The sequence below is a fragment of the Ascaphus truei genome, chromosome 10 (assembly GCF_040206685.1).
Source record: "Ascaphus truei isolate aAscTru1 chromosome 10, aAscTru1.hap1, whole genome shotgun sequence".
NCBI classification, from domain to species: Eukaryota; Metazoa; Chordata; class Amphibia; order Anura; family Ascaphidae; genus Ascaphus; species Ascaphus truei.
The window spans coordinates 32,345,128-32,369,290 of NC_134492.1; the positions used below are offsets into that span (position 1 = coordinate 32,345,128).

Below are 24,163 nucleotides of genomic sequence, written 5' to 3' on the forward strand. Positions count from 1 at the left end.
AGGCAGAAACGCGTCAAGAGGATCTGCTTGCACTATGTGCAATAAAGTTTTTCTATAATCCTATCATCAGTCTCCAGCAAGTCCTTCATTTCAGCTGTGCAGCGCTAACACCCCCTTCGGGAGGATTCTACATGCTCCACAGATTGCAGCTAGCACGCCGATTCGCTGACATAGTTGACATCCAGCTGCTCCTGTTCCCTGTCCGGAAGTCTCGTCGCGGCCGCCGGTCACGTGACCGCCCACCGCGAGCAAGCGGGTGAGGGTTGGCGGTGAAGACATCATACATCCACCGTGGCGGTGAGGCGCTACACTTATTCATTAAGTGCAACCACAGCAGTTCCTGTTTTGGATCGGGGAGTCTCGCCGCAGCCGCCGGTCACGTGACCACCCACCGCTAGTCAGCGGGTAGAGGGTAGGCGGCAGGTATGCAGCTCATTATCCATGGCGGTGGAGTTCCACAATTTTATTCGACTAACTACGCGCAATGACAGGTCGGTCAAACAGGAGCAGCCTCATCATTTAAAGAAGATTCAACTAAAGGTACTGCATCGTTTACCCCATTAACCTTTGAATTCACAATAGGTCTACTTATCTCAACTATTTGGTGCTTATGGTAAGCCTGTTGCTGGAGGAGACATTACATAAGGTTATATTCATTCATGTGGGGTTATAACAGAGTACCATATTCATTGATTTCATGTATACAGGACTTTGTTTTTTCTGAGCGTCTGAGGGGTTAATCCGTGATTCACCCGTGGTTTACATCTGTAGAGTCACAGCCCTAAAGTATTGCAACTGTGAAATAATATATTTTTCTAGTGTTTTTTTCCCAATACTTTTTGCAGTTATAGTTTTAAAAACATGCACAAGAACTTGATTTGGGTGCCCATAATTGCACAACGATGTTCTTCTACTCAAACAAAATATGTGGGAAACAAACCATATGTATTATCAAAGGTCTCAACGTGTGTCAGACTTTTGTCTTAAGCAGTCAAGCATTGGAGAGCTGTAGACGGAGGTTAAATAAATTACGAATTTTAAGGAAGACATGCATGGCATCCCACTGCTATCATTCCTTCAATCTTTCTACCAGAAAGTGCTACTTTCTAGAAGTTTTCAATTCATTGCACATATACACTGTACACGTGCTACAACGAACACAATGTTATTTAACAATCAAAAGGAAGCAACAAAGGGAGCAGCCATCCCTGAAATTTACAAAACTAATTATAACTTAAGAGAACATCTGTGATTCTTTATAAATCAACGCCACATTTCAGCTGCATCAGTCACTTATTTGCAGTGTACATTTTGGAAGAGAAAGGAACAACAGGGAGCCCACATAAACCAATTCTAATTAAAATGTGTCATAATTATATAAGACTGTAGATCATTTATAGTAATAAAATAGTCATAAAAACATACATGGAGTGTGTTGCTGATGGCGAGCAATAACAAACTTTAGCTATACCATAGAACAGGGGTGCACAATCTTTTTCCCCTGCACCCCCTTGAGGGTGCGCGACCCCCCCTCTTTACCTTGGCTGCGGCCTTCTGCCGTCACAATGCCATGGCAAAGCAACGTCATTTGAATCTGCGTTGCCATGGCGATGCATCCCCAGAAGTTACAGAGGCCTTCGCCGCTCCCCCCGGTATCTAATTTAAATGCCTTCCGGAAGCGTGTGGAGCCCCTGTAACTGCCGTGCCCCCACAGAGAATCTCACCCCCCCCCCCAGTTTGCTGCCCCTGCAAAATAGTTACAAAAACAGAGTACTCCCCCTACTCTGTTTTTGTCTCTACGTTTCCGAAGGGCTTTGGATCATCCCTTTACTAGGGGTAGTAGCAGAAGGGATAACAAGAAATAACGCACATCGATAGAAATTAACCACAATCACTGGTTACATCACCACTCTGTAACTCTGATACTGAAGGTAAGCGCCTGGTTCTTCCACACCTGCAAAATAGTTGACTGTTTACTGTGTCACACATGCTGATATTGTTAGTAATGTAGGTGTATCTAATAAACATGCATGGACAGCACAATCAGTGTTATGCTTTGAATTCTATACATTCTTTTTTTGTCAATTAAAATGCCAGGGAAAAAAATTATATCATAATTGCACCTGGAGCCGATTTTGTTTCTTCTTTACCTTAACTGCAGGAACGGGTTTCTTAGGAAAGAAATGGTTCTTCTCATTTGTTGAAAGGCCGATATTTTGTTTTATTGCATTAATCTTGTTCTCTGCTATAATCTTTTTGCGCTGCTCCAAAAATGGTCCAAAGCTTGGAAGTTTCTAAAGAAAAGAGAAAAAGTTGCATCAAAAGTTCCCCCCTGGAATTGACATATTGCTAAGCATTCCGGGACAACATTATATTTACATTTTTATTTTATAGATTGTATAAGGAAGACTCAAACTAACTTAAAGTGATCTTGTTCAGGCAAGCACATTAACGCAAACAGAATGATATTTAATGCTTATAACATCAGAAATACCAATAACAAAAATAAGGCAGTAAAATAAAATATCTCAACATTTGCATGACACCACATAATATAAATTGAGGAGAAAAAGCAATGCATTTACTTTATCCCCTCGCTTGACAATTTAAAAACACACACACACACACACACACACACACACACACACACACACACACACACACACACACACACACACACACACACACACACACACACACACACACACAGCGAGATAGATAGAGAGGAGAGGGAGAGAGAAAATAAAAAGATCACTTGTGAGCATATTCACATATCTTAGGCAGGTCTGCAACCCTGCCTTTCACCATTATCACCCAGCATACATATGCTGGGTGATAATGGTGAAAGGCAGGGTTGCAGACCTGCCTAAGACATGTAAATGTGCTCACAAGTGATCTTTTTATTTGCTACTGTATATGCAATACGGTGGAGGTTTCTTGTTGCCTTTGTCACCCACCATAACTTAAAAAAATAAAATAAAAATTATATATATTTACATATTTATTATTTATATTTATTTATATACAGAAGCTCTATGGTTAAGTACTGAGAGGTAAGTTTACTATTTAGATAGACAAATACAAATACATTGCCCTTACAAGAAAAATGAATAAAAATCGCTTATCAGCTACAAAAAGTATCCTTCCTACTGTACTCTCCACCCGATGTACCGGTAAGGTGCAGTAGAAGTAGTCTCCCATCATACCTCTTAGGCCAGGGCCATTGTCAAAAAGACCGTGCTGAACCGCGCTGAGCCGCGCTGAGGGGAAACATTATCCCTATCAGCACGGCTTTAGACGGCGCTTCCGCAGGCGTGCAGAGGCGTGTGGAATTGCAGTTGACAGACAAATTTAAGTTTTCCCGCTGAGGGAAGCGCGGGGCCGGTCACGTAACTGCCAAAAGCCAATGGCAGTCCGTGACGTCGGCGCGCTAGCCCCTCCTCCCGCCCCGCCTCCCGCCCGGATCCCACCCGGCTCACAAGCGTGCACGCTGACGCTCATGCAGGGACACAAAAAAGCTCCTGCTTGAGCAGGAGAGCATAAGCATCAGCGCTGCCCAGCGCTCTTCTTATCACCATGTCCGAGGCCTAAGATTGTAAGCTCTTCGGGGCAGGGATTTCCTTTCCTATTGTCTGTTTTTGCTGCGCTTAATGTGTTATTTTAATTCCCTGTACTGTATTCTTTGTGAAGCACTGAGTACACTTTTGGCGCTATATAAATAAAGACATATAATACAATAAAGACATACAATCTCCCCTTAAGTGTGGTAAATTTTCCCATTCTAATCCACATGCCTGGGGAATATGGGATATGGGAAAAGAAGGAAGGCACACCTTGAAGCTACAACATGGCTTAAATTATCTATTAAACGCATTATTTTGGGGATCTGTACACCAAAGTAGATAGTTTGGAATCACATTTGTGTGCAAATACTCTCACATTGTTTTTCTCTTGTCTTTCACATATCAACTTCTGATGGGCTAAGTCTACGCACCAGAGGATATTTCTTTTTTCCTTTATTACATTTTAGATTTGAAATATGTGAAAATCCTAAGGGGTTCACACACTTTTTCTTGTCTGTCTGTCTGTCTGTATATATATATACAAAAAAACAAATAGTAGCGCTAGTGAGTGATTGATAAGTGATATAGTGTGCAATGTATTATAACAAAAGTGTTTAAAATGAAAATACAATGAGTGTTCAAATAAGTGAATGAATAGTGTATAGATGAAATGCTGGTGCTAGCATAGGAACAGTCTATACGGACTAGGCAAAGCTTCTATATGGTCGAGCCTGACTAATAACTGAAACAAATAACAAAACAAAAAGAAGCCCCAGTTCCGTATATAAAATGTGGAGTGGATTTTATTATATAATAACTAGAGTAGTCTTGAAGACCAATGTTAGACCGGTGGGATTAAAAAGCAATCAATATGCAGTATAAAATAATCATCAGCAGCATTAAGCAAGTGACATATATAAATCTGTGGAACAGATAGAGCGAGGGGACGAAATAGAGGATAAACACTGAATATAATAATGGGAATAAAAAAGTCACCAATTATAGAGCAATTCTTCTCAGATGTATAATTTATGCAATATTGGCAGACCTAATGGAGCACGGGATGGTTCTCCTCAACGTGCGGTCTGATTCCGCTGTGAAACAATGTTCAATGGAAGAAACAAAGTCCCTCCTATAGCATAAACAGACCTGACTGTATACCAAACCTCATGAAGAGGTGATGTCTACCTCTATATCAGACCTCGCTCAGGTACCGAGTGTGTGTCTCCAACGTATGCTTGTATCCCCGGATCCAAAGCAGCAATCTGTGCTCAGTGCTCCTCCGTGTTAAACCTCGCTTGGGCACTTCGCTTGGGTAATTGCGTGTTTCCAACGCTTCCCTCTGTTCCCGGATATGGAGCAGCAATCTGTATTCGATGTTCCTCAGAATGTGTAACCGTGTGGCTGCGTGATGACGTAACGACGTTCCAACGCGTTTCGTCACTGGTCTAATATTGGTCTTCAAGACTACTAGTTATTATATAATAAAATCCACTCCACATTTTATATACGGAACTGGCGCTTCTTTTTGTTTTGTTATATATAAATATATATATAAATATATATATATATATATATATATATATATATATATATATATATATATATATATAGACAAAATACAAAAGGCGCAAATCAGAGACAACAGGTGGTTAACTGTCTAACACCTGTGGGATTAAATACGTAGACTATCCTTATAAGAATCCAGGACGAGATATGATCTATAAAAGAGAAAAATGTCAACATGGTGAAGTACGTTTTATCATATAAATAAAGCGCAAGAAAAATGGCTACTTACAATGTAGCTGAAATAAACAGGCATGTAAGGATAACATCTTTTCTGTAACTGCAGCAGAAGGGCTGGTGGTGTCAGGAACTCCTCTCAGGTTACACACTGTGTCCACAAGTACTGAAGTTCCCTTGGTTGAAAGTAAACTCCGCAGTCCCAATAGCCTTGAATAAGGCTTTGCAGCACAGGCAAAAGAATAAAATCTCCTTATTTCAGACAGACATGGAGATCTATTCAGAGACCCTACCGGTTTCATCTGTGAAAGACTTCATCTGGGGCCTGTTGTCTCTGATTTGCGCCTTTTGTATTTTGTCTTTTTGTATGCTATTGGTGTTGTGTACATCCATCACATTACGGCAGCACTCATTTGACACCATTTAACTATTGTTGATAATTTTGTGCACCTTATTTTGCCTTTTTATATATATATATATATATATATATATATATATATATGGAAAAAAGAACAAAAAAGAAACAGGCGCACACCTAGTGCATTACCACAATAAAAATGTATTGGATGAACATAAAATCTAACAAATGGCCACTCACAAGGATACAGCAAATAAAAGCATGTATGAGATAGGCTCTCATGTGCCTTGCAGCTCAATCACCAGCGTCCGTCCGCAATCAGTGGCGTCGTCACGTGGATCAGCCTCGCGAACCGGAACCGGAAGAGGGGTCTTTCACCTTCAGTGCTCCAACAAATCGGTCCCTCCGGGAAACAGGCACCCCAGATGTATAATAGTACAAGGTAGCAAACCGGGAGAGCAGCACACGGGAGCCAAGAGTTCTCAGTCAACCTGCATCAGTGTTTGTGGGCAAATGGCGGCCGGACTCTAGTACGTGGCTACACTGTTTCTTTTTTGTTCTTTTTTCCAGATATCACTAGGGACTGGTGATCCCTTTGAAACGGGCTGCAAGAAACCAAGGACATTGCCACTGGAACAGGACTTTATGTATTGAAGGTTTTTTTATTATATATCTTCATCTTTTGACATTTTTTCTATATTTTTTATTAATAAATACATTTTTTATATTTTTTATATTTTTTCCTTTAGGGTTTTTTGTCAGGAGATTGCATTGCCATTTGTATATTTTAAAAGTTTTATCATAGTGTACTAGCCCTATCTAGCTGCCCCTTCAAGCCTACCCAATCAGCTATTGTCTCTCCCACTGGTAATTTATAATTAATATTTATAATTAACTGGTTATTTAGCGGCGCTACTTCATATTGTTTTTTTGTTATATATATATATATATATATATATCTATGGAAGAAAAGAAAAAACAGGCGCACACCTAGTGCATTAAAGTATAACAATAAGTTTGGGCATTTGTCTGTTTTTATTGTTCCATAAACTTATTGTTATACTTTAATGCACTAGGTTTGCGCCTGTTTTTTCTTTTCTTTTCTTCCATAGGTATCTATAGGGAGTTGTGATCCCTTCCAAACAGGCTGCCTTATACCTGGATGCATTTATCTGGAACGGGACTTTGTGTTTTTTAAGGTTTTTTTAAGGTTTTTATGGACTTTTTCATTGATTATATATATTTTTTTACATTTTTTCTATATATTTTATTAAAGTTATATTCTTGTTTTATATGTCTTATCTTAAAGTGACATAGGTTCTATTTTATACTTTACCTCCCTTGGCCACCCCATAGGTTGTTCAAACACAGCAAGTTAGACCTACTCATTATTAGGCAGGTTGATTTATCAGGCGCTCCTTTAAATAATTTTTTTGTTTTGTTTTGTCATATATATATATATATATATATATATATATATATATATATATATATATATATATATATGACAAAACAAAACAAAAACAAAAAAAAAAATATATATACAGCTAAACCCCGTTATAACGCGCCTCGCTATACCGCGAATCGGTTATAACGCGGTCTGAGCATGGCTCCCGAATTGAAAGCCTCCATTTTGCCGGCTTACCTGCATCTCAAATTTTCCAATTTCCCGCCTTACACTCTCCTCTCTCATCTCAGCTCATCTCTCTCCTCTTCCTGCTGTCCACGTGCTCATATCTCTCTGCTCTCTTGCAGTCGTATGCCATTGTTTTTTTCAAACATTCAATTCAATGCTTTATTGACTACCAGACACAGACACAAATAAACATTAATACATTTTGTACAAAACACATGCAGGGATTGAACTCGGGACCTTCTGATACCAATGCATTGCCTCTTACCTCTACACCATAGGCTTGGACAGAACCTATAATTATTATTTAATAAAGAATAATAAAGAATTATATATTTATAAATTATACAACATAATTAAAATAATAATTTATTAAAAAAGTTAATTATACCATTTCATACAGGAATTGAACCCAGGACCCTTGCATATGGTGGTAAGAAGTTCTTCCACTAGACCACAGAACTGTGTGATGTCATAGATAGCTAGAAATAGACTTAAGATTTCACATTGACATTTCACATTGACATGTACCTTGTGTTGTAGAGGATAAATATATTTATAGGTTCTGTCTTGTCACACCAAGCATATGGTGTAGAGGTAAGAGGCAATGCATTGGTATCAGAAGGTCCCGAGTTCAATCCCTGCATGTGTTTTGTACAAAATGTATTAATGTTTATTTGTGTCTGTGTCTGGTAGTCAATAAAGCATTGAATTGAATGTTTGAAAAAAACAATGGCATACGACTGCAAGAGAGCAGAGAGATATGAGCACGTGGACAGCAGGAAGAGGAGCGCACTGGTAAGGCGGCAAAATGGAGGAGATTTAAATCTGTAATGAGGAAGCTCCAGAGCTGATGCCGGTGAAATTTTAACGCGACCCCGGTTGTAACGCGGTCTTTGGGTTGTGGACCCCAAGGACCGCGTTATAACGGGGTTTAGCTGTATATATATATATATATATATATATATATATATATATATAGATATATATACTGATTTAGTTATGGTGAGTAAAAAAGTGACAAAAACCCTCCACAGCAAAGCATATAGCAAAAGTAAATATACTGTATGCTCATTTGAATGTCTTAGACAGGTCTGCAACCCCAACTTTCACCATTATCACCCAGCACACAGCACTTCCACTGCAGCAAGGGATTCTGGGAAATGACATGCAAATGAGCACACAGTGCCACTTTTTGCTTCAAAAACCATTTTATACATGGTTCCCTATAGGCTTAAGCTTGCTGCATGGTCACAGCTTTGAGCACAGCCAGGGTTAAGATGCATAGCCAGAAAACCCACCCACAGACAGCTGTTTCGACCTTAATGGGTCTCACCAGTGTGGGGTTGGTTAACTGGCTATGCAATGAAGCAAAAGGATGGGGTTTACCATACTGAGTTAAGTTATGGTGAGTAAAAAAAGTGACACAAACCCTCCACAGCAAAGCATATAGCAAATGTAAATATACTGTATGCTCATTTGCATGTCTTAGGCAGGTCTGCAACCCCGCCTTTCACCATTATCACCCAGCACACAGCACTTCCACTGCAGCAAGGGATTCTGGGAAATGACATGCAGATGAGCACACAGTCTAGAAGTTGCCTTCCTAAGAGTCTCTTGGACCTTTCTCCATGAATTCTGTAGAAAACAAATTCTGTTATCCGCCGCCGGTACCCCAGAACTGGGTGTGGCGATAGGCAGGAGAGATGGGTGAAAACCATAATTTATGAAAAAAGGCGACTCCATGGTGGATTCGCTGCCCAGGTTATTGTGCGCAAATTCGGCCCAAAGAAGAAGGTCAGTCCAGTTATCCTGGGTGTCTGACCGTTGGTTTGGGGGCGATACCCTGAGGAAAAATGTAGAGAAATACCCGAACAACAGAACTTCCAGATGAACTGTGAACCTCGATCGGAGACAATGACCTGTGGTACCCCATGCAGACGAAAAATGTTCTTGACAAAGACATCTGCTAATTTGGGAGGATTGGGAAGACCTTTCAGCGGAACAAAGTGTGCTTGCTTGGAAAAGTGGTTTACAACAACTAAGACAGTGTTCATACCCTTAAAAACAGGCAACGCTACTATGAAGTCCATGGACAAGTGGGTCCATGGACAGTCCGGGATGGGAAGGGGACATAGAAGTCCTGGTGGTTTGCTCTGGGGAGTCTTGTTACGAGCACATGTCGAGCACGCAGCAACAGATTCTCTAATGTCCTTAATGCCGGGCCACTAGAAGGTTCACTCGACAAGATCAGTGGTCCTCCTAGTACCTGGATGTTCTGATGATTTGGAAGAATGGCCCCATTCTAGAACTTTCCTCTGGTACGGTGATGAGGTGAAAAGATGTCCCTCTGAGACTTCGAGACCCTGTGGAATATGAGACTGGTCTTGTACAATGTCATTCAGTGCATCAAACGTGTTAGCGGAAAGTATGTATTTAGAAGGGAGTATGGTCTCTAGACACTCTTCAGTCTTGTCGTCAACCAGAAACTGCCGTGAAAGGGCATCAGCTTTAAGATTTTTAGAACCCGGTAAAAAATAAATAATAACATTGAAACGAGAAAAGAAAAGCGACCAGCGAGCTTGTCGAGCACCTAGGCGTCGAGCACCTAGGCGTCAAGCACCTTCGATGGAAAGTAAATTTTTCTGGTCGGTCAAGATGGTGATATGGTTCTCTGTGCCCTCTAAAATATGCTTCCATTCTTCTAGAGCTAGCTTAATAGCAAGGAGTTCCCGGTTACCTACATCATAATTTTGCTCAGCAGGAGAATTTTTTTTTATAGAAAAAGGCACAGGGATGGAGTCTGGCTTGGGGTGTCCTTCTTTGTGATAGAATGGCTCCAGCCCTGACATCTGATACATCCACCTCTAAGATGAATGGTAGTTTGGGATGGGTGCAGAGATGAAGGCGTTTTTCAGGTGATCGAAAGCTTGAATGGCTGCCGGTGACCAAGAAGCAGGATCCGCACTTTTTTTAGTCAAGGCTGTAATTTGGGCTACCGCAGAGGAGAAATTCTGAATTAACCTGCGATAGTAATTAGAGAAGCCCAGAAAGCGTTAAGAGTAGTAGGACAAGGCCAATCCAGGACTGCCTTCACTTTTCCTGGATCCTTGGTGAGACCGGTGTCAGCGATGATATATCCCAGAAATGCTGTGGAAGTTTGATGGAACCGACACTTCTCCAGTTTGGCGAACAAATGCTGTTCACAAAGGCGTAGTAGTACCTGTTTGACATGGCCAACATGTTCTTGAACGGACTTGGAAAAGATCATTATGTCATTCAAGTAGACTTGAATGTAGACAGTAAGAAACTGATTGAGGAGATCTCTGAAGATTTCATTGACGAAGTCTTGAAAGACAACAGGGGCATTACAGAGTGATACGCGCGCTCAGCGTGCGCATGTACCGCATCATCAATCCTCGTCAGCAATCCTTCCCACACGTCTCCTGCACCACTACAGCCAATCACAGCCTGCACTGAGGATGCACCTCCACTCTGCCTGCCTATTCATTGGTTCCTCTCTCCTATATATGCTCAGCCGGCCCACTGGCAAATCGGCTGAGCATAAACCTTTGTTGTTTCGAAGTGTTCACTGCTACCCTTGCCTCCACAAGAATCTTGTCTTGATTCTTGGTTCCTAGCTACTCTGTTCCTGACCCCGGCTACCAACGACGATCTTTACCTCTCCGACCCCGACCTCGGCAACGTACCACGACTATCCTCATCTCTCCAATACTGACCACGACTAAAAGTACCTGCAACAATCCGCACCTCTCCAACCCCGATTTTGGCAAATATCTTGACTATCCTTACCTCTCCAACCCCGATCCGGCTACCACGAACAATCTACACTCCAAACGCGCCCACGCGGCTGTGGGTGGCGTTATAAATCTATCCCCACCTCGGCCCCGCGGTCACGCCTTGTTTGTGGTGAGCTCTCCATTACAAAATGTAAGTGAAATTATTTAAAATGGCAGATTAAATTAACAGTATTTTACCATAAATTTGAATATGCAACCTTTTCTATTTTTGAATTTAGGATTCTCCTATAATGCATTCCATCTACCATTTTAAATATGTTATGTACACAAACTGTGAACATACCATTCTTGCAAGTGCAAAAAAATAGCATCAAAAGCCACACTGTTATATTATATATCATATGAATAGCTTTTGCTATAGAACATTTTTACGTTCCATTATAAATATGTGTACAAAAAGACGACGTCAAGTAGCAAATGCTGAACTCAGGGTTGCTACCGCTAAACATATTGCCTAAAGCCATCTTCTTTCTTTAATTCAATTTCTATATAACATTTCCATGTGTTACATGATTCGTAGCAGTGGCATCAATAATGATAGGTTTAAAGTTGTTGGAACAAGAAAAAGAAAAACAAAGATGCATAGTGGAAATATATGTTCTTGCAATATTCATATGTTATACATTTTGTGCCAAGTGATACAAGTTAAAATACACAATTTCAATGTCAAGCCCAGCATCTGGTGGCTAATTGAGGATGGGCACCATTTGATTAGAGGTCATTAAAAAAGCATTTAACACAAACCTCTCTCTGAAAATAAGTTAATTGATTTCCCATCTTCTGACTGAAGCATTTGTGATTAAGGCCGTTAAATTACTTTTCACTAAAGGAGAAGCTGTTACAGCATCATATTCACTATACCACCAATGTACCTGCTGAATAAGTGTTTCTTAAAAACCAACAGGGAAAATATCTTGTTAGGGATGATCAAAACATGCCAGAGCTGTACAACTCAGCAGCAACTCTGATTTCTATTCAAACAACTCCTCCAGGGAGTTAACATTGATGACCTGCTTTTAGCATTGAAGCCAACCCCTTATCTATTCAAAGATAACCTTCTCACACTAAAATGTACAGTACTCTTGCTCTATTTTTTTCCTAAAAATATTGTAAACTCCCCCATCTCTTTGCCAAGAACAAAATTACAACTTAATGAATCAACCGTAATACCTTAAGCCAGTAATGCTGGAAGGTGCAGAAGTCTATTTTCTAATTTATTCATGGATCAGTAAAAGTAATTGAGCATGGTATGAACTAAAAAAACAGGCATTGTTCCAAATCAACAGCAGGTAATATCTTCTGATCCAGGTGATTATTCCAGTCACTGTACGTGAATATCTAGAGGTATTCTTCAATTAACTTATTAAATATGATCAGCCATGAAGAGTGCCATTTTACATAACTAATAATTTGGAATACATATGTCACTTAGGATGTGTTTCTATATACTTCGAAGCCGCCGCTATGGATAACACAGAATTAACCCATTGGCTATTGTGGTCTACTCTTGAAAAATTATTTAAGCATGGACAGTAATCTAGGCCAGTTTTATAAACTGGAATACAGTAGTTGGTGTAAAAATGTAATTGGGAAAATCTTTGATTCAACATAGAAGGGTCCCGATAGGCTTCAGTAGACCCTCTCCATATTAAATGGAGAATGTATCCAATTATATTTTTTGTACATCAACTACCACAGATTTTAAAGCTGTTCTGTGCAGACATTTAAGGGCCATGTGAAGACAAGCAGAAACCATAATAACTGCATAGGCTGGTCATATAGCTTTATATGTTCTATATTGACCACCTGAATATATTTTTTTTATGAACTTTCTTTTATGCACACATGTAAAACCAATGATAGCTACCTTTCAATAACATACTTTGTTGTTTTTAGGTGGTTAATACAGCCCCCCCCCCTACATCTTCTAAATAAAGTAATAGAAAACTGAGTTTCAAACTCTCTCATGCACAATTACATTTCAGAATAATAGTTCAGTATGTGCAGCATATTTGCCTTAATCGTTGTGGGTTATTAACTTCTTCTGTGGGTTAATGATGGCTCTTGCATATTTACCTAAATGCATCATTTTACTTCATTTGATATCCATTAGGATTCATTAATTCTTTTTCTAAGCTCTAGAAAAAAATTCTATTGAAGTATACACAATATCCTATTAGGTCAAGACATAATGTAGAATTTTTATTTTAACTACAGTATATCTAGTGGTATAGTTTTCTAGCTCTTTAATTGTCTTTGGTCTATCACACAGGGAGTTATTTAAAGATTTGTGCCCGGTTGTTGCCATAATCATGATCTGACTGCAAAATGGAGCAGAAAGTGACCCTTAAATTACTGATGCAGCTTGAAATTATTACTAGCCTTTGTTCTCTACAGTGAAAGTAACAGCACAGTTAAAAATACACTTTTCCTTTACAAAATAAATATTTAAAAAACAATTAAATGAACACACTGATATAATGCACCTATATGAAAAGGAGAGATTATATAGCAGCTAACATTTTGTGAAGGAGCAATTTCATGACTAATTTGTGTGTGAATTTTCAAGAATCAGGCAACGGATTGTGGAATCCGTGGATCAGGCTCTTAAAAATCCGCCTGGATTGTATCCAATGCCGGTTTTCGATTAATCCGTACTGATTGAAACTGGAACAATTCGTCAACAGATTTTACACCGAGGAGTGTATTTTGAATGAAAAGCCCAGGAAATTCCAGGAAATAGATTTCAAGAGGCCCTGCTCATCCCTAACCATGTGGTATAACTTGAGAAGCAGAGCATTTTTAATTAAAGCAAATGCTATAGAATACTATTGCAAGATTCGAGGCGTTGTACAGTATATATTCTAAATGGACCAGCGCGTTACAAGATGGCATGCTGCTGATGTAGTATTTAAGCAATATCTGAAAAAAATACTACATCTATCTGTGAGGATTGGACCCTGGTCCCGCCCACGTGATGCGTCCTGTGATGCATTGGGTGACGCCCCTCGCGCGAGCACCACAGTACTCCTGCTGGCACCAGACCTAGGCTCCGCCCCTGCACCGCGTCCCGTGCCACAACGGAGGACGCTCCTGTCTCCACTAAACGTCGGCATCGCATGACCAGAAACACTCGAGGGGTTCATGCTGACAACATTAATTATTCCACAACTGCGATACACTCTGCCCCTGCCTATCAGTACACAGTCTACCTGTGATGACTCACTGCCTGCCGCCTTCTCATTGGCTCTCTGCGCATTATATGCTCAGCCAGACCCTAGGCAAATTGGCTGAGCATAAACTTGTCTTTATGTACGAAGTGCTTGCCTCAAGCACCCTGCTGCCCTGCTGTTGCCTCTGTGCATTCTGTCTTCAACTCTTGAGCCTTTTGACCTCAGCTTGTACCCGGACCTCTACCTTCTCTGACCCCTGGACCTCGGTTATGCACAATGACCATTCTGACCTCTCTTCTCCTGGACCCCGGCTACGCACAATGACCATCCGACTTCTTCAATCCTAGACCACCGCGATTATCACAACAATTCTGACCTCTCCTACCCTGATGGATTAAATAAACAACAATACTTCACTAATTGTGCCTTCTCTATTCTCTATGCATTGAGTCCTTCTTCTGCCTCTGAGGGATATTGTTCAGATCCATTTGAAGATCTACATCCAGAGTTGGTCACTCGAAATAATCACACTGTCTTCTTTCCTCTGCACTATTGTGAGTGAAAAATCCATACCACTACACTATTATTGTATATTATACACAGTGTGCACTATTTGTATTTTTCTTCTTTCATATATTACTTGGATGTATTTGCACTCCTGATCCCTGTTCTATCCCTGTGTTGTTGGGACTTCGGATTGAGTCCCCTCTTCTGGAGGTGCACTACCTCCTCTAACATTAAGTATTTAATTATATTGTTTATACATCACCAGTGTGTATATAGGGCACTTTTACGGTGTGTGTGCTTGTTTTTCTTCTGCTCTCTTACCCTGACCCAGCTACATGACTACGACTCTGCAATCCGGACACGGTTGCGCAGTTGTTGGTCGGTGTATTCTGACATCCCCACCTCAGCCCTGCAGTTCCATCATGTTTGTGGTGAGAACTCGCTACACTATCACAATGACCCTGCTATTTAGGCTTAGCCCTTCTACCAGGAAGTTGGCTGAGCATAATCACTTGTCATCACTGGTCGCACGCACTCTGTCTCATGTTGCCTTACCTTGTTCTGTCTGACTTCTCTGACTTCTCCTACCCTCGACCTGGCTAGTGACCCCTACAATCTGCACCTCTTTAATCCTCAATCCCGGCTAAGTGACCCCTACTATCCGCACCTCTCCAACCCTGACCGGGATACCCATGACTACAAAACCCGCAATCCGGAAGCGGCTTCACAGTTCCTGGTCTGTGTACTCCATCCCCACCTCTGCCTCATGGTACCATCCTGTTTGTTGCAAGCAGCTGTTACATCAACATGCTATTTGCACCTCGATACGACTAGTCTTCCCTCTTTCCGTCACTTATTGCCAGCGTCAAATGTAAGTAAATCACAGTATTTACATTTTGTGCTGATCTTTTAGGAATAATGCTGAAGAGAACCTCATGCATGGCAGACTTAATCGATGCAAATAAAAATGAACCGTTTCACTGAGTAAAACTAGAAGTTTATTGCATTGATGCTACCTTGAATTTAACACTCTTGGCATCAACATAATAGTAAAAACGTTGGTTGTGGTCATTAATACATTGCCCCCTGTACAGTATGTACTCAGTGGAGTTAGCCATTGCCCTTTTGCCATTCTTCAAAACAGGATCGTGCATTACATCAATATTTCAAGCCTAAATATTAATTATGCTATATTGTCTAAATACACATATATTCAACATGTAACTAGTTAAAATAAGTAATTTAATATTAATTTAGTAATTATATTGGAAAATGATAAGCTGCCTCTACAAAGATAAGAAGTTAAATCAGTCTGAAGACAGGAGTAGAAATGTTTTATATGATTTTAGAAACTTGGTATGTTTATTGTCTGCTGAGTTGTATAGTATATGGTCAAGAGTTTGGAATCAAAGATTAGTTAAATAGTGTTAAAAGGCAATACAATAGAGATGGGTCATAAAAGATAAGGAACATATGATTAACTATAGTTACTTTGTGACAGAACAAAGAAGGGTCTTCTAAATCACAGTAAATATTGTGCAGCCTAGGGGTTAAAATACAGAAGCATTCAGGATGAAACTTCTGGTGTCACAAGTGCGATCCTTCCAAGGCTGTCTAGATTAGAAGATCCTGTGAAGTCATTTCCCCGAACCAAAACTGAATGAGGCCCCTTGAGAGCAGCTTCCAGCACCCTATTTCAGAAAGAAAAATATTGTGAAGATTTGAGATTTGACTCCCTGGTCTGTGCATGGAAATGTTTGCAGGACAAGAAAATTTGAAAATGTGAACATTTGACACACCTGTGAGTTTATTCTGAAATAAGAAAAAAGGATGAGAATGCATGTAGTTGGATGTAGACGTAATGGTCACTGCTCATGAGCTATACATGTTTAACAAACCTCATCAGTTACCTGAACCAATTTGACTCATGTTCTTTTATGTGGATTTGCTTCAGCAGTTAGGGATTTTTACATATTGCTAGGTATACATTGTTGCATACTTAATGTTTATGTTTATAATGTCCAAAGAATAACCTCAGCTGTCTATATAGCAAATGCATACAAGTAGTTAATCTGTTATTTTGATATTTCCATTGCTTCTTGCATTCGAACAAAAGGAGGAAATATGAAAGATTTTTTGCACTTAACAGGTTTATGCTAGTTCTAGTCCATGAACATCTGGCAGCCTGTCACCTAATAGACAACAACATATTCTCTAAACAGAAGAGATTTCAATTCATCAGAGATTAATGTAGTATGTGCTTAACTTAAGTACCTTCTATGGTGATTTCCATAGATTATCATATTCATGATACTGTGGAGAAAAAGCTTTCTACTCAGTCTAACTAGAACATGAAAAAAACATTGACAGGCACTTTATCTACATTTTGTTGAGCATGTAAGAGAAAAATCTGCACCTATTTATGTTAATTGAATTCTGTCATACTTTAACACAGTAATTGGCCATTTAGTGCTAGAAATATAGTATATATACTTATTGTAGAGTTTTCAGTGCTTTCTCCCCAGAACTTAGTATGATAGAAATCTATGGGAGCCAAAACGTGGACTTCACAAATAAATGGATATCATGGCTCCAGATTTGTAAGGCAGGTGAGAAGGGGAAACTATTGTTGCCCATATTTACTAAACAGTGCTATTCCACAAGACACCACCCAGTGCCTGGAGACACACTGTGGCCCTTTTACTTAAATGGTCAATAAGGTATCGCCTGGTGTAGGAAGGTGTCTTGTGAAATAGCACCACTTAGTAATTATGGGCCGATATCTGAGAGGCAGCATTAATCCTGCAAAGAAAGCTTCATATGGAAGTGAGTATATGCAAGATGTGCAATCAGTTTCTGAATAATAATGGTACTACAAAATTATGGTGATCAAGTTGACAGACTTCCAGACAGTTCTGATGTATATAGTTAGTGTAGAAAAACATCTCTGAAATATAATCTATATTAAAATTGCAAAGATTGGCTCATAGAACTAGATAGTGAAAGGATATAGAAAGAGTTTTCATAAAACTGAACAGACTGTGATGTGAATTGGGAGCAGATGGGAAGGAGCAAAGTTAGACTTGCTGTTTATGAATGTAGGGTTCATAAACCAGGCTCAGATCAAATCAAGACCTTCCCTGCAGCATAATAGGGTGAACAATAAAAATGCCATATACTGTAGTACAGATAGACTGTCTCTTGTCCTTTAAAACAGCAGTCCAAGCTGCTGTTTAACAAAAAAAAAAAAGTTTTCGTTTTTCCCCTTTAATAAGGGAATTAGATAAGTTACCCATCGATACGTTCTCCTGTGATCGATCAGCCAAAGGATTAACGCTGTGTGGGTCCCATTCAGAAGCATGGACCACCACAGCACGATCGCGGCAGACACTGTCTCCAGCACCGTTAGTTCGTCCACGGTGCCGGGGACAGTAAGTCTTGCTACATCTGTCACTGGATATGCAACTAGTTTTATTTTTGTTACCACCATAAATGTTCTATACTGTATACTGTACAGCAGAATAAAACCTACTGAATGCCTGTACTAAAGAACTGGTAACCTACTGTACTTTCTATTACCTAAAGTGCGGGGATATATACAGCTGTGGTCTGCCCAAGGTCCCTTCTTTCAACCAAAGTATTAATCTTCCTCGTGCTTTACAATAGGTACATCTAACAATTAAACTCTTAGGTGTAAAATAAAATGATCAGCGCCCAAAGAAAAAACAACAACACATTATAAATGTCAAATGCAATGTGAATACAAATAAAATAATTAAACCACAGGTCTGCCTGCCTCAATCCCTGCTGCCTAACATTAGGACCTCCCCAAATAAACAGGTCCACTACAGAATGTTCAATAGAACAAGTCCCTAGGTGTATAAGAGGAAAAACTAAAAAGAAGGGGGAAAAACCCAATAGTGTGAGAATGAAAAACTGGTGAGACATGCACTCACAAAATACACGGAGCATGTCTAAAATGTATAACATGCTGTGGATGAAAAGGCATAGAATAGGGCAAAAGACTTGAATAAGTATAATATAAAAATAATTCGCATAAAGTAGAAGAATCTAAATATAGGAGATCTTTTACCCTGTATTCCAAATAAATGCCAGAGATTAAAAGTATTTTACGCAAACATTTGCATTTTCTTAAAAAAAAAAAAAAAAGATCCAGTTTTGAATGGGATTTTACCAGAATATCTTAAAGATTTTTTTTAAAAGTCCCCAAACTTAAAGATAACTGGTACCAGAGTTCTTAAAAGATGAGTCAGTAATAACTGGATTATAAATACACCTAAATGTTGTTTTTTATTCTGTTATTGTTTTTAGGTGTAACAACTGCAAAACTTGCAAATGTGAAGCTTCCCCAGAAAAATAAAACAATTCAAATTGGATGTACAGTAACAGGAGATGTTTTTGATATGAAATCATGCATCACATGTCATATACTTGATGGAGTGCCCTTACGGCCAACAGTATGTTGGTCGCACCACTAGAGCAGTTCAAACTATAATTGCAGAGCATATCCGGATTAACCACCATAAAGGGTTTGACAACACACACAGCGTTTCAACCATTTCAAGATCTGTCATAATCAAAATCTATCCGTTCTGAAATGTATGAGTATAGATTCTGTCAAGATAAGAATGACTGGAGAGGTGGTAACAAAATGTAAAGATTTCCAGACGAGAAACATTCTGTTTAATACCATCAAAACATAAAGAGTTGCATATATTTTATGTTTTTTATGCAACTATATTTATTTAGTTTCCAAAAGTATGGCAGAATGTAAAGATGCCAAACAATAACCCTATATTTCCATCCTCTCTAATTTGAAAGAGACTCAAAGATGTGGGTACGTAAACTGGGGTGGGGGGAGGAGGCAAACCCGAGCCCTGCTCTTACAGAGGCTCAGTGCTCTTCCCTACAACATTTAAATTAATTGCCGGGGAAAGAGTGCAGGGACTCCTTTACTGCCTCTTACCTTGTCTCAGACTTCTCCTACTCATAACGACAACGCGACGTCACGACACCGCAGAGATGAGGAGATGCCAGAGAGCAGGTAAGAGGGCAGGGTTTGGTAAGGTACATCATAAAATACAACAAATATAGTTTATTATTGCAAATATTTTTTAAATGATACTAATTTTATGATGTATAAATGTAATAGAAAAAATAAAGTTATAAGATGAGAATTAGCCAGGAAAATATAAGAGTATACAAAATACTTTGATGTTTTATAATATAAAAACATTAAAACCTAATACTGTATATACCAAAAGGCTCCTGGAAAACTGGAAGGTTAAAAAAAATGTATGTATACTGTATATAAATGTAGCATGGCTAGTCTAGACTGCCTCTCTGCCTCCTGTCATGTAAGTCCCTGGTAGTTACAGGCTGTGGCAGGCTGTCCTAGGGGGCTTTGACCCCCCCTCATTCTGACTCCCTGAGTGACAGAGGTGGTGGTGACATAGGAATCTGTGTGCAACCTATCCTGTGCCCTCCCCTTCTGAGCCCGAGTGACCAAATTGTACTCAGTCCAGGTCTTCCCTCCTAGGGGTGAGATGTGTGGAGTCAAGCTCCTCCAGGCTGGGAGTGAGCCAGGCCAGTCAGTCCCTCTAGGGCTGGCTGGTAATAGAGAGATCAGAAGCCTCAAGACTGTAAGGAATTGGGGAACATGTCCTTTGCGAAGTGTTCCCTCCTTACCTGTCGCCGCACAGATCTCTGCTCTGGCACCAGCGTGTGTGCGCACCCCTGCTCTGCTTACAGAGCGGATGCGCAGCTCTTCTATGCTGCCACAGATGCACCACGCTTCTCTTACACGCGGCGCGCTCATGTGACGCAGTGCACTACCCCCAAGCTGTGTGGCAAGTATTCCTAATTGCCCACTTGTCTCCTGTAGCCTATCCCAGCCTCCGCAGAGGCCGCGCCTCCGCTCTGCCTTCCTTGCAATTGGTTCCTGTCTCCAACCCAGACCCTGCTCTCACTCCAAGTCATTGCTGAGCATAACTGGTTGTGCCTTGCTCCTGTCTTGTCTCTATTGCAGTTTGGATTCTACGTGTACCGAGCCGGCTTGACTTCTGAACCCCTCTGGACATCGACCCCGGCTAACCCTCGACTCTGCATACCTCTCCAACCCATAGCACGGCTATACGGACTTCTACGATTCTGACATCTCCAACCCCAGACCACGGCTTAACGGACTTTGACAATTCTGACCTCTCCATCCCAAGACCTTGGCAAGTATCAGGACTAACCCGCTTTCTCCAACCCAGACCCGGCTATGTTGACAATTCGCCTGCCAGGCATGCTTACACTGCTGTGGGTGCATGGTTCTATACTTCCCCACCTCAGTACCGGTCCTGTCTTGCTCTTGGGCAGCGCAAGCATTACAAAGACTACCAGAGAGCCCAGCACCATCCAGACGCCTGGAATCTTTTGACCCATTCATCCGCTGTGTGTACCATCTGCAGTGACTGCGAATAAAGCCCTTTTGTTTTATATAGCCCTGCCTGAGTTCACAGTCTATTGGGCAGGGGTGTGAAATAATTCTGCTTTAGTGGGGACTGTCTCTGGAATTCTGGAGCACACTGATTACAGGCGTAGGTAGTACAAGACAAATAGTATAATTAAGCAGCAATAAAATATATGGGAAAAAATAAAATAAAAAAGGATGGACATCCTTCATTTATTTTAATTGTACATGAATATAAATGAAGTATTGATTCATATTTTTGAGGTATGCATGGATATACATTATTGTGCACACATACTTTATACAGTCATTATTACATTATATACCATATACAGATGTAGCAAGACTTACTGTCCACGTAATCGTGAGAAGGTGCAAGATTACAACTGCATGAACACTTTGTTGTCCAAGGCTCATCCGCGTCTTGCCTAAAGTCAGCCGGCATAATTATTTTCTGTGGTTATTTATGTTATTGTTGTTCAATATGTGTGTCAGGCGGTTGGTGCACTGAATATCCTGTCCTATGATACTCATTAGCCGAAGGGAGCCACAAATTGCAAATAAATTCCCGGGGATTTACACTTTGTGTTTTGGGGCAACGAGAACAGGAAGTTTGGCTACATCTGTAGAATTCATTTATTGCGCGCAGTGCTGCTGATGGCATTGTACAGTATCTGTGCCCTTGCATGCCAGGAACTTCACAAGTGTTTCAATACAAGATACAATGTAGAATTGAAACACTGCCTTTCTTTGTTTAATATGACCTTGTAGTTTCATCAGAAGTACAGTACTGTACTACTGCAGTATCACACTTTACTCAAAACACTATGCATTAGGCAAATTAGTCAGTCTGTTTGAACATGGCACATAAATGCTTGACAAGACCAGCCTGCAGTTATGTTTATTTGACATATTCTGCCATTCAAGACAGTACAAATAAGAGATTAACCCCTCTTTGACAACTATCAGTATATCGCTACAAAGTACCCATCCTACGACAAAAAGTTAAAAAGTCAATAATTGTAAGTATGATACATTTCTAATATTCTAAAAAGATTTGCATTAGCTTTTGGTAACAGACAAGAAAATCTCTGTTAATAAAGCTACCTTAATAACGCGCCTTGAAATCTGACCAATGCGCATGCGCAGTGTATTGTATTGGAAAACGCAGGAAACGTAACAATAGTGGTTTTGCTAAGCATTTATGCATATGCTTAACTTTGAGGATCCCTGTTAATTGAAGGAAAAATAATGTCCACTTCTGAGGATCTCTCCCTTAGATTTCATTAAAAGTAATTAAAACAAAGCAGTAATGCTGCTTTAAGGCAGCATTTCATTGCAAATCCTACAGTATATGTGTTCTTTTTAATAAATCAGTTGTGTAGCATTAGACAATACTTACTGCTTTTCTGTAAACAATTGTTTTCACTGTTTATGCCCTTTAAAAAACAAAACAAAAAAATAATATATATAATTTTTTTTTTTTTTTTTTTTTACATACATGATGTATGATGAGGTGTCCGTACCTCCACTAGTACCGCTGCTGGGACTGCAGGGCTTAACTGCAGCTTATCTGTCTGCTATCAGCGCCACCTTCTCTGGTGGTTGGATCATAGTGACATTCTCCTCTCTTTATCCCAACAAATTTTTATGTAAAAAAAATGTTGTAAACCAAGAGTAGCAAATTCATTAGATGTTGATGTGTTTTGCATCTGTTCATCCACTTTTTTTTCCACAAAGTAAAAACTTTCTGTATGCTAGGGGGTGGATTTAAAGGGGGCGTTTTTATATTGTGGGTAGCGCCCAAATGATATGTCATATTATATCTAAATGATATGCAGGTTTGTGCGTCAAAATCCTCCATGAAGCTTTTCTTGGTGGAAAAGATAAATACAGGTAGGTGTAAACTCATATGTATGAACAATTCACGCGCATTTCATATATATGAACATAACACACCATACACAGAAAAAGAAGCCAGATGCAAAAACACAAATACTTACATAGCAATGTATGCCGCTAGTAATTTGAGGTGAGAAATAGATTTTTTAATTCCTTTTTAAAGCAGCAGTCCAAGCTGCCGGTTTTTTTTTGTTTTTTTTCCCCTGTTAATATGTGCACCAATACAATCCACACAATGATAAGTAATAAGCTAAGTTGCCGATCAATCCGTTCTCCTGTGACCGATCGGCGAAGATTCAGTGCAGCAGAAGAGGACCAAAGATGGAAAGTTGTAGGGAAGATCATGTGACCAGGCAGTCACTAGATACAATTGGTGCACTGCTATAGAGAGGGCATGGCTTAAAAAGGGGTGTGCCAGAGCCTTTTTCAGAAGAGAATGTGACTTTGTAAATGGTTGCTATAGAAACATAAAATGCTTGTTACATTATAATACATTAAACATTTTATTCAGAGTTGTTTTTTTTTTAAATGCTTCAAGTGTTTTCTCATAGTATAGAACTAATTGACTAAAAAAACAGACATGTAGGATATTGCATGGTTTGCAGCTTTAAAAATCAATTCTATATAAATAACCCACGAAATGTACATATTATAAGATGCTTATTGAATATACCCATAAAACGGATGGTTCTTGCTATACTGTACTCCATTTACTCTGTCAATCATTGGTTGGATGATTTTTTACCCTAATTATCCCTCTTTGCATTTAAAGTGGAAAGGTTAGGACCATGTATGTATGTATGTATGTATGTATCTATATATGTATATATGTATGCATTTCTTTATTTATATAATGCCATCTCTGTAGATAGCCCTTTACATCAGTAATACACATGACATAATAATATAACAGATCATGGGAATAAGCTCTTCAGACATCAAATTAACATTAGGAAAAAGGAGTCCCTGCCACAAAGAGCTTGCA

General features: G+C 39.7%; 1 protein-coding gene across 1 annotated transcript in view; it reads right to left on the minus strand.

Moving 5' to 3' along the window:
* DPYD (dihydropyrimidine dehydrogenase) overlaps positions 1 to 24,163 on the minus strand; it is a 755,572-nt gene that overhangs the window by 16,447 nt on the left and 714,962 nt on the right. Inside the window, 1 exon segment of the mRNA XM_075616482.1 lies at positions 2,151 to 2,294. Within this exon segment, the coding sequence (XP_075472597.1) occupies positions 2,151 to 2,294 (144 nt within the window).